The sequence below is a fragment of the Aotus nancymaae genome, unplaced genomic scaffold, assembly GCF_030222135.1.
Source record: "Aotus nancymaae isolate 86718 unplaced genomic scaffold, 86718_ANA_hifiasm-v0.15.2.pri h1tg000076l, whole genome shotgun sequence".
Classification (NCBI taxonomy): Eukaryota; Metazoa; Chordata; class Mammalia; order Primates; family Aotidae; genus Aotus; species Aotus nancymaae.
In genome coordinates, this window is record NW_026988491.1 from 12,572,532 (window position 1) to 12,581,127 (window position 8,596).

The window sequence follows — 8,596 nt, forward strand, 5'->3', positions numbered from 1 at the left end:
CAGGGGTGGCGCATGGAGGAAGGGCCGGTTGTCACCAGGAGCCCACCTGGGTCCCCTCCTAGAAGGGGACAGCCAGAGTGGAGATCGAGGGCACAGGCTGGAACTGACAGCCTGGGTTAGTTCCTGACCTCCCTGGGCCTCAGTTTCCCTATCTGAAGTATGACACCTACCTCATTGGCTTGTTAGGAGGATTAAATGAACATCTGGAGAGGGCTTAGAACAGGGCTTGGCACAGAGCAAGTGCTCTTAAGTGTTGGCTAAATAAAGTCAAACTCAGTCGCTGCTCTAGTGGTGCAGAGGAAGCCCCAGGCAGTATAAGCAGAAACCAGCCAGGCATCTGCGGGGCTCCCCAGACCTTCCTGGGGCCCGAATGGAAAATGAGGGCCTGCAGGGACCAGTGGGGAGGGGTCATCGTGGGCTGGGCTGGAAGGTGAGGGGAGTTCACAGAGGGAAGGCAGCTTCCTCTGCAGGGGCCTGTTCACGCTCATGATTTGAAGGGAGACAAAGAAAGGGGGTGTGGGCCGGGCCAGGTGACTCACGCTTGTGATTCCAGCACTTTGGGAGGCCGAAGTGGGCAGATCACGAGGTCAGGAGTTTGAGACCAGCCTGGCCAATATGGTGAAACCCCATCTGTACTAAAAATACAAAAATTGGCCAGGCGTGGTGATGGGCATCTGTAATCCCAGCTACTTGGGAGGCTGAGGCAGGAGAATCGCTTGAACCTGGGAGGCAGAGGTTGCAACGAGCTGAGATTGCACCACTGCACTCCAGCCTGGGCGACAGAGCAAGATTCTGCGCCCCCCACCCGCAAAGAAAGAGGGGGTGTGATGTATGGGAGGAGGATAAATACGTAGAGGGAATAAATCTCGGCTTGCCAGATTCGTGCACCTGGACCCAAGTGCATGTCAGATGTCAAAGCACGAGGGAGATCCTGGGACACTCCGTGGGGAGAAGGCAGGTGCCGGAGTCAGCAGATGACCAGGCTGCCAGCAGTGTCTAGAGCAAAAGCCCCTTGCCCTGGATACCCAAGTTTATCCTCTAGGAGGACAGATGCCTTCTGGGAAGGTGACGGATGGCCACCTTGGGGAAGGCAGCAGCGCCCATGCTGTTACTGAGCGCCTGGCCCCACCCTCCCCAGGACCCCCGGGGGTGGAGTCGTGTGCTCAGCCTCCAGTGAGCAGAGAAGGCGGCCAGGCTGGGATTCAAACCGACCCTGATCCTTAGACTGCTCGCCAACCCCCACCGTCTGCAAGCAGCCCCCAACCTTGAGCCCTAGTTGCTCCCAACCCCTCATCCCTTGCACGGGGAACAGCAGATGCCGGCAAGGGAGGCTTCAGCAGGCAGCTTTGAGCAGTGGGGCTGGGCTCAGCATCCCTGAGCCCTGTGCCCACCCAGCCCCGTGCCCACCCAGCTGTCTCTACACCTGGGAATGATGGGTGTCTCTTCATCCATCTCTGGCGCTTCCTCCCAACCCTGCCCACCTAGAAGCCAGCTTAGGGGCCCTGGAGAGAGAACCTCCCAGACTCCCTCCCACCTCCCTGCCCCCCAACTCGGGTGGCAGCCGGATCCTGGGCAGAGGCACAGGAACAGAACCTTCTGTTGTTCAGCTGAGCTTTATCAACAGTGTCCTTTTGCTCTGTAGCGGCTTCACAGGCGATGGGGTGCGGCCTGGTAGGGCTTGTGGAACAGATGAGGGAGGCAGTTCCCGGACACCCAGGGGATCAACTGGAGCTCAGACGTGGACCCCGGGAGTGACCGCCCCAGGCCAGCCTCCCAGCATACCAGGCCCTCTGAGGCAGGAGGCCATGTTCCCAAGTCACTGGGCCACATCACCCAGTGCACCCTGAATTACACAGACTCGGCCGCCAATCTTGGCCCTGCCTCCACCTCTGGTTCCGTAGGCCTGCCCCGGGGGCTCAGCTCCTCCAGGGCCTCCAGGTTGCTGGGTTCCTCCTCGACGGCAGGCAGGGGCTCAGAGTCCCCTTCGGCCTCAGCATCCTCAGTGTCACTGGCTCCGCCCTCAGTGCCTGGGCCTGACGGGGCAGCTTTAGCACAACGCAGGCAGCAGTTGGTGGCAACAGCCATGAAGACCCCGGCCAGGGCCACCTCAGAGCCGGCCAGGTAGAAGATGACCTCGTAGTTCTTCAATGCATCCACCAGGCGGCCTGGGGAGGGGGAGGGGAGGCAGAGGTAAGAGCCTGTGGGGTCCCCCCCTCACTTCCCTACACTCTCAGGTCAAGGGTGGTGCCACTGACTTGGTGAGGCTCATGGTGACACACACATGCCCACTCTTTTACTGTTTTACAGATGTAAAACCCCTGTGGATTTTGCCATTTGAAACCTTAAAAGTGTCACTTGCTCTCCCTGCACCTCAATTGCCTAAGTGATATGGGGCTTTTGGTGAGGCGTCCCCTCCACCCTCTGATTCGCTGGGCGTGGTGGCACGCACCTGTAGTCCCAGCCACTACAGAGGCTGGGGCAGAAGAATCACTTGCACCAGGGAGGTGGAGGTTGCAGTGAGCCAAGATGGAGCCACTGCACTCCAGCCTGGGTGACAGAGCGAGACTCAGTCTCAAAAAAAAAAAAAAAAATGAGGAGGTGTGACATGCCAGCAGAGAAGGATAAATATGTAGAGGAAATAGATTTCGTGTCTATTTTTTTTTGAGACAGGCACCATCTCAGCTCACTACAACCTCCGCTTCCCAGGTTCAAGTGATTCTTCTGCCTCAGCCTCCTGAGTAGCTGGGACTACAGGTGCGTGCCACCACACCTGGCTAATCAGAGGGTTGAGGGGATGCCTCACCAAAATAGTGGCCTGTGACTTGCTTGGCAGCGGGGCATCTGGGGTGGGAGCAGGGAGGGGCCCTGAGCTTAGCTCTGACCTCCCGGGGGCCTCCACCTCTTGCCGTTTCCATGTAAACGCCCTGGTCCTCAGGGACTTGGCTAGTCCTCCCACCCCTCTGTCCCAGGACGCCCATGCGCACCCCAGACCAAGCTATCATCAGCACAGGCAGGGCTTGTGGGCCAGTGACTCGTTTCCTTCTCTATTTCTCGAGGCTTCTATCACTTGCGCATACTACTTTCATACTCAAGAGAGTCTCTCTCTCTTTTATTATGTTTTTTAGAGATGGGGTCTTTCCATGTTGCCCAGGCCGGTCTTGAACTCCTGAGCTCAAGGGATCCTCCTGACTTGGCCTCTCAAAGTGCTGAGATTACAGGTGTAAGCCACTGCACCTGGTCTCGGAATTTTTTATTCTTTTTTTTTTTTTTTTAGACAGAGTCTCACCCTGTCCCCAGGCTCAAGTACAGTGGCATGATCCTGGCTCACTGCAACCTCCACCTCACAGGCTCAAGCAATTCTGCCTCAGCCTCCCAAGTAGCTGGGACTACAGCCACAGGTCACCATGCCTGGCTAATTTTTTGTATTTTAGTACAAAACAGGGTTTCACCATGTTGCCCAGGCTGGTTGTGAACTCAGGCAGTCCTCCCACCTCAGCCTCCCAAAGTGCTGGGATTACAGGTGTGAGCCACCACACCCGGCCCTGGAATTTTTTATTCTTTTGAGAGAGGGTTTTGCTCCATTGCCCAGGCTAGAGTATAGTGGTGCATTCTTGGCTCACTGCAACCTCCACCTCCTGGGCTCAGGCCATCCTCCCACTTCAGCCTCCTGAGTAGCTGGAACCACAGGTGCATACCACCACGCCCAGCTAATTTTTGTTTTGTTTTGTTTGGTAGAGACAGGAGTTCGCCATGATGCCCTGTCTAGTCTCAAACTCCTGGCCTCAAGTGATCCTCCTGCCTTAGCCTCCCAAAGTGTTGGGATTACAAGCATGAGCCACCAGGAAAATCTGTTAATTGCAGATATTTTCCCCGTTCCACCCCGATTCACACAAGTAATGGAAGACAGTTTCTTTAGTCCTGGGCAGCTGGTTTTGTGGGCTGCCCACACACTGACTCTCACTGGACAGAGCTTGGGGAGGGCGCTCGGCTAGCTCAGCCCAGGAGAAAGGACGGGCAGCTCATCCCATCTCAGTGCAGCCTGGGACCCCCCCGCAGGGCGACCTCACTTCACTGTGCCATCCCACGGCCCTCTGGCCTCTGGGACTCAAAGGCAGGGTTCCTGCTGTTTCAAGATAACCTGACAACCCAGGAAGACCCTCATGTCCCCCACTCCCACCTTTCCAACTTTGGTTCCTGCCTTGCTTGCATAAGGACACTGTTCCCCAAACAAACCCTGCCTGTCCATGCTGTGCCTTTACCTGGAGGATCTTCCAGGAAGCCCTCCCTGACCACCCTCATAATGATGACTTTGTAAGGGTGACAGTGACATGCCAGCAGACCGTCTGCAAAGTGAAAGACATCAGCACCTCTCCTTCTTCCCGTCTGCCCGCTGAGCACCCCCACTCTGGGGTTTCCCAAAGATATTGTCCCCATTCCAGTCACCCTTGAAGGCTGGGGAAACTAAAGCACCCAGACGCAGCGTTCTAAAAGCATGGGCATTTAGCACCAGGCACACTGAGGCTCTCATTCTGGGGCTGCAACTTATGCTAAGCCTCTGTGCCTCAGTTTCCTCATCTGCAATATGAGATTAAGCACCTGCATTTCAGATGGCCTTGTGCCAACTGCTTGGGATGGCAGACCCGACCAGTATCAGTGTTGCTTTCTTCCCCGCACATTCCTTTGCTTTTCTGGCCTCACCCAGAGCAGGTGGTCTGGCTTGGAGGAGGAACTAACTGGCCAGGGAGTCCACCCACCGGCTGCCCCTTCCCCTCATCCCTGGAAGTTCCATCTGAGACAGGGAGGAAGCTTCCTTCCGTCTAAGGGGCACTAGGCTTCGCCACCCCCTCTTCCTTCGGGGCGCACCGGCAGAGGGCGGTCCGATGAGCACCGCCACAGCCTCCAGGAGCAACACCAGGCCCAGCGCACTGGGGAAGCGGGGCGCGCCCACAGCCGCCATGAGCACCTCGAACTGCAGCGCGCCCACCATGCCGTAGGAGAGGCCGAAGGCGACGCAGAAGGCGACGAGGGCGCCGTAGGAGCGCGCGCGCGCGCTGCTCAGGTCCGTGAGCCCGTTGGCCAGCAGGGCCAGGCTGAAGAGATACGGGACGTGCGGTCGCAGACGCGCCAGGCCCGCCAGGGCGCCGCACGCCGGCCGCGCGACGATGTCCACGAAGCCCACGATGGACAGCAGGAAGGCGGCGTCGGTGTCGGGCACGCCCGCGTCCTTGGCGTAGTTCACCAGCAGGATGGCGGGGACGAACAGCCCGAGCGCCATCAGGAACTTGGTGACGGCGTACACGGCGAAGGCGCGGTCGGTGCACACCGCCACGTCCAGCAGGCGCCGGCGGGGCCGGGCCCTGGGGGGCGCCTCGCGCAGCTGCAGCCCCGCGCCGTCTGCCTCCGCCTCGCCCGGAGCGTCCCCCGCGCGGTCGCTGGCGCTGTCCCTGCGCGGTCGCGGGCCCGGCCCGGGGGGCGGCCTCATGACAGCCCCGCAGGCGCAGCAGTGCAGCAGGAGCCCGCCGAGCAGCAGGAAGCCGCCGCGCCAGCCGAAGTGCTCCAGCAGCTGCTGGCCGAGCGGCGACAGCGCGGACAGGAACACGGGGCTGCCCGCTGCCGCCAGCCCGTTGGCCAGGGGCCGCCGCCGCTCGAAGTACAGCCCCAGCATGATGAGCGACGGCTGGAAGTTGAGGGCCAGGCCCAGGCCTGCGGGCAAGGCGGCGCTGTGCCGGGGTCCCCGGGGAGCCCCTCCCCGGCCCCCGCAGGAGGGAGAAGCGGGGCCCCGACGGGGCGGGCAGACCCGGGAGCCCGGCAGACCGGGAACCTAGCAGACCCGGGAACCCAGCCGAGGGACTTCGAAGACCTTCCCTCGTAGGGCAACCGAGGACAGATCTTGCAGCAAGCACCCCCGACCCCCAACCCCGCGAGGAGAAGACCAGAGGGCCCTCACCTGTGAGCACCCCAGCGGTCAGGTAGAGCTCCAGGAGGCGCGTGGCGAAGGAAGCTAGGATCATGCCCGCGGAAGCCAGCAGCCCACCCACTAGCATCACCGGGCGACAGCCAAAGCGGGTCACGAGGATGCTGGACACGGGGCCTGTGGGCAGGGCAGGGTCACCACCCAAGCCCTGGGATGGCTTGAGTCGGCTAAGAAATAAGGTCACCTCTGGCTCAGTGATCTAGAGAGGAGGGAATTGTCTGGCCAAGGTCACACAGCTTGGAGGGGACAGGCCAAAGGGACAGCACCCTGAGAGGGCAAGGAGGTGTCCTGGCCAGAGCACCCCATCCCCACTCCTCCTGAGAACCCAGACCCCAAGCAGAGGGGTGGTTTCCACACCCCTTTAACCTTCACGGCCTCCAAGTCCCGCCCAGGCACAGCCTGGGATTCCCCCGCAGCCCTGCCTCCCAGGATGGGAACTCCAGCAAGCCCCCACCTACAGGTGGTCAGGGCTGAGGGGAGGACGGGTGTTTCTGTAGACCTCAGTTTCCCCACCTCTACAATGGGCGGGTGTGGGTCTCAGAAGGGGCCCTCTGAGCTCTTAGGGCAGCCCTCAGGGCCTGTCCCCCTACCGCCCTCCCTTCCCCTCTTTCTGATGCCAGGGTTTCCACAGGAAGAAAGGGATTTCCGAGGCTGCCCCGAGGGTCAGGGGGATACTCAGGGGGTCGGGTGTCTCCTGGTTCCGGATCCCAGGGGCCCCGGGGAGGCTGAGGGCCAGGCGGGGGCACTGACCCGTGCCGTAGAGCATGGCCAGCATGATGGAGGACACCCAGGCCGTGTCGCTGTAGCCGGCACCGAAGTCGCGCATGAGCGCGCGGAAGAAGACGCTGACGGCTTTGGGGAAGCCGTAGGCGAAGCCAGTGACCACGAAGCAGGCACCCAGCACCACCCAGCCCCAGCCGCCGTCTGGAGGGCCCTCGCCCCGCCGGGGGCCGCCAGCGCCCATCGCTGCCTCTGTTGGGAGGGGGCGGGGACAAGAGGGAGTGGCTGGGCCGGAAGCCCAGAGAAGGAGGGGAATGGAGATGTATATGGGGAAACTGAGGCACATGGCTACCCAAGTGAGCATGGCTCAGGTAATGGAACCAAAAGGAGAAACAAAGGTAGGACTCTCACCCCAAGTCTTCTCCTGCAAAGGACGCTGAAGGACAAGGGGAGGACAACGGGAGGACGACGGGTCCCACCTGACTCTGCACCTCGGACAGGCTCCCTCCGGAGGACACTGCTGGCCCCTCGGGACCTCAGGTGGAAGGCGCGGGGAAGCGGAGATTCGGGCAGCAGGTGTGTGCCTGGAGGTGGGCGTCCAGCGCCAAAGTCGCCCTGTACGCCGGAGGGTCTCCGGTATAACGGAAGAAACACAGAGCCAGATGCCTCTGGAAAGGGCCAGTGTGCCTGGAATGTTTCCTCTTCAGCCTTGCGTCATGTTCCTGTTTCTCAGTGATCAGAAATGACTATTGTCATTAGGACACTAAGGGGACAAAAAGTCACCTTCAGCAGGCTATATCCCCTGATATAGCCAGGGGAGCTGAGTTCCCATGCATCCCAGCTCAGCCATGGATTCGCTCCTGACTTGGGCCGGTCCCCTCCCCTCTCCGAACCTCAGTTTCCTCCGATGTAAGATGGGTGATTGATCACTCCCAGGCCAGCTGGGACTCTTGGGGGAGAGGGGTCAAGTCTCTGGCTTCTGCCAGACAGATGCAGCCCTTAGGAGCACTGAGAGAGAGGCCTGCCCTCCAAACCTCAGCCGCTCCGTGTACAGAGAATGGCTCCAAAGGCTGTCTCATTCCTGGGGCTCTACCCAGGACTCCCGCAGTGGCTACAAGCACCCCCAAAACGGATGAGGAAGGTGGACTCAGAGACAGGTGCACCGGGAGCCCAGGGCTGGCGATAGCCTCCTCCCCTCCTGCCTGGAGTGTCCTTCCTGGCACTGAGCAGTGCCACCCGCCCCCCAGGGTATCCGGAACCCTGCCCGTCCTTCACTAGGACCTGTTTGTGGCTTTTCCTGCCTGTTGTCCTCTTGTCAAAGGGGCAGCCACTTGAAGGTGGAAACAGGAGGGTCATCCCAGGCAGTCCTCACCCCACACTCACCTGAGCCTGTTTGAGGGGGCTCCAGCCTCACATCTCCTGAGGACTGCAGGGAGGGGCCACCGTCAAGGCTCCCCGTGAAGCTTACCCGGATGGGGACTGCAGACGCCCCAGCTTCCCACCAGCCTGGGCTGAGCCTCTGACTGACTCCCGCCTGATGCTCCCTCCCCTAGGCCTGGGGCTTAGAGTGTGTGCCCCCTCCACACCCCACCCCTGCTAAGAGGCTTTTGTCCAGGAAGGGAGAAGAGACTGGGAGCCCCAGGCCAGGCTGGGCTTCTGCGGTGGGCTCTCTGTCCCCAGCCAGTCCAGGAGGCAAGAAGAGACCCCCCTCCGCCTCCTGGACCCTGGGGTGGGGGACACAGAGACCCTGCCCAGGGAGTCCTAGTCTGATGCTGGGGGCACAGCCCTGTCCTGGAGAGACCCAAGCAGTTCTAATCACCTCAGTGCTTCATTTGCCACCCCCCTGCAGGCCACATTCCAGGAGGGGCGGGCAGCTTTCTCCAGGATGAAGCTAATCCACGC

At 60.7% G+C, this 8,596-nt stretch overlaps 1 protein-coding gene across 2 annotated transcripts; it reads right to left on the minus strand.

Moving 5' to 3' along the window:
- Positions 1–1,597: 1,597 nt before the first annotated feature.
- On the minus strand, positions 1,598–8,267 carry SLC16A8 (solute carrier family 16 member 8). 2 transcript variants are annotated; one of them, XM_064368333.1, is made up of 6 exons: positions 8,078–8,267; positions 7,106–7,440; positions 6,725–6,946; positions 5,948–6,091; positions 4,864–5,703; positions 1,598–2,165 (listed from the first exon to the last, which is right to left on the minus strand). In XM_064368333.1, the coding sequence occupies exons 3-6, from the start codon at positions 6,936–6,938 to the stop codon at positions 1,849–1,851; spliced, it is 1,515 nt and encodes a 504-aa protein (XP_064224403.1). In that variant the 5' UTR covers positions 6,939–6,946; positions 7,106–7,440; positions 8,078–8,267; the 3' UTR covers positions 1,598–1,848. The 2 variants fall into 2 exon arrangements, with proteins under 2 accessions (XP_064224403.1, XP_064224404.1); XM_064368334.1 differs by lacking the exons at positions 4,864–5,703; positions 5,948–6,091; positions 6,725–6,946; positions 7,106–7,440; positions 8,078–8,267 and adding an exon at positions 4,260–4,317 and having other exon boundaries at positions 1,604–2,165.
- Positions 8,268–8,596: the final 329 nt, after the last annotated feature.

Bases quoted from the DNA above. Each gene is read 5' to 3' on its own strand.
- SLC16A8 (XM_064368333.1), bottom strand. From the start codon at position 6,938: ATGGGCGCTGGCGGCCCCCGGCGGGGCGAGGGCCCTCCAGACGGCGGC. The intron at 6,092-6,724 runs GTCAGTGCCCCC...CCCTGCCCACAG, and splicing joins GGCCATGCTCTACGGCACGG to GCCCCGTGTCCAGCATCCTC. The intron at 5,704-5,947 runs GTGAGGGCCCTC...CCTTGCCCGCAG, and splicing joins GACCGCTGGGGTGCTCACAG to GCCTGGGCCTGGCCCTCAAC.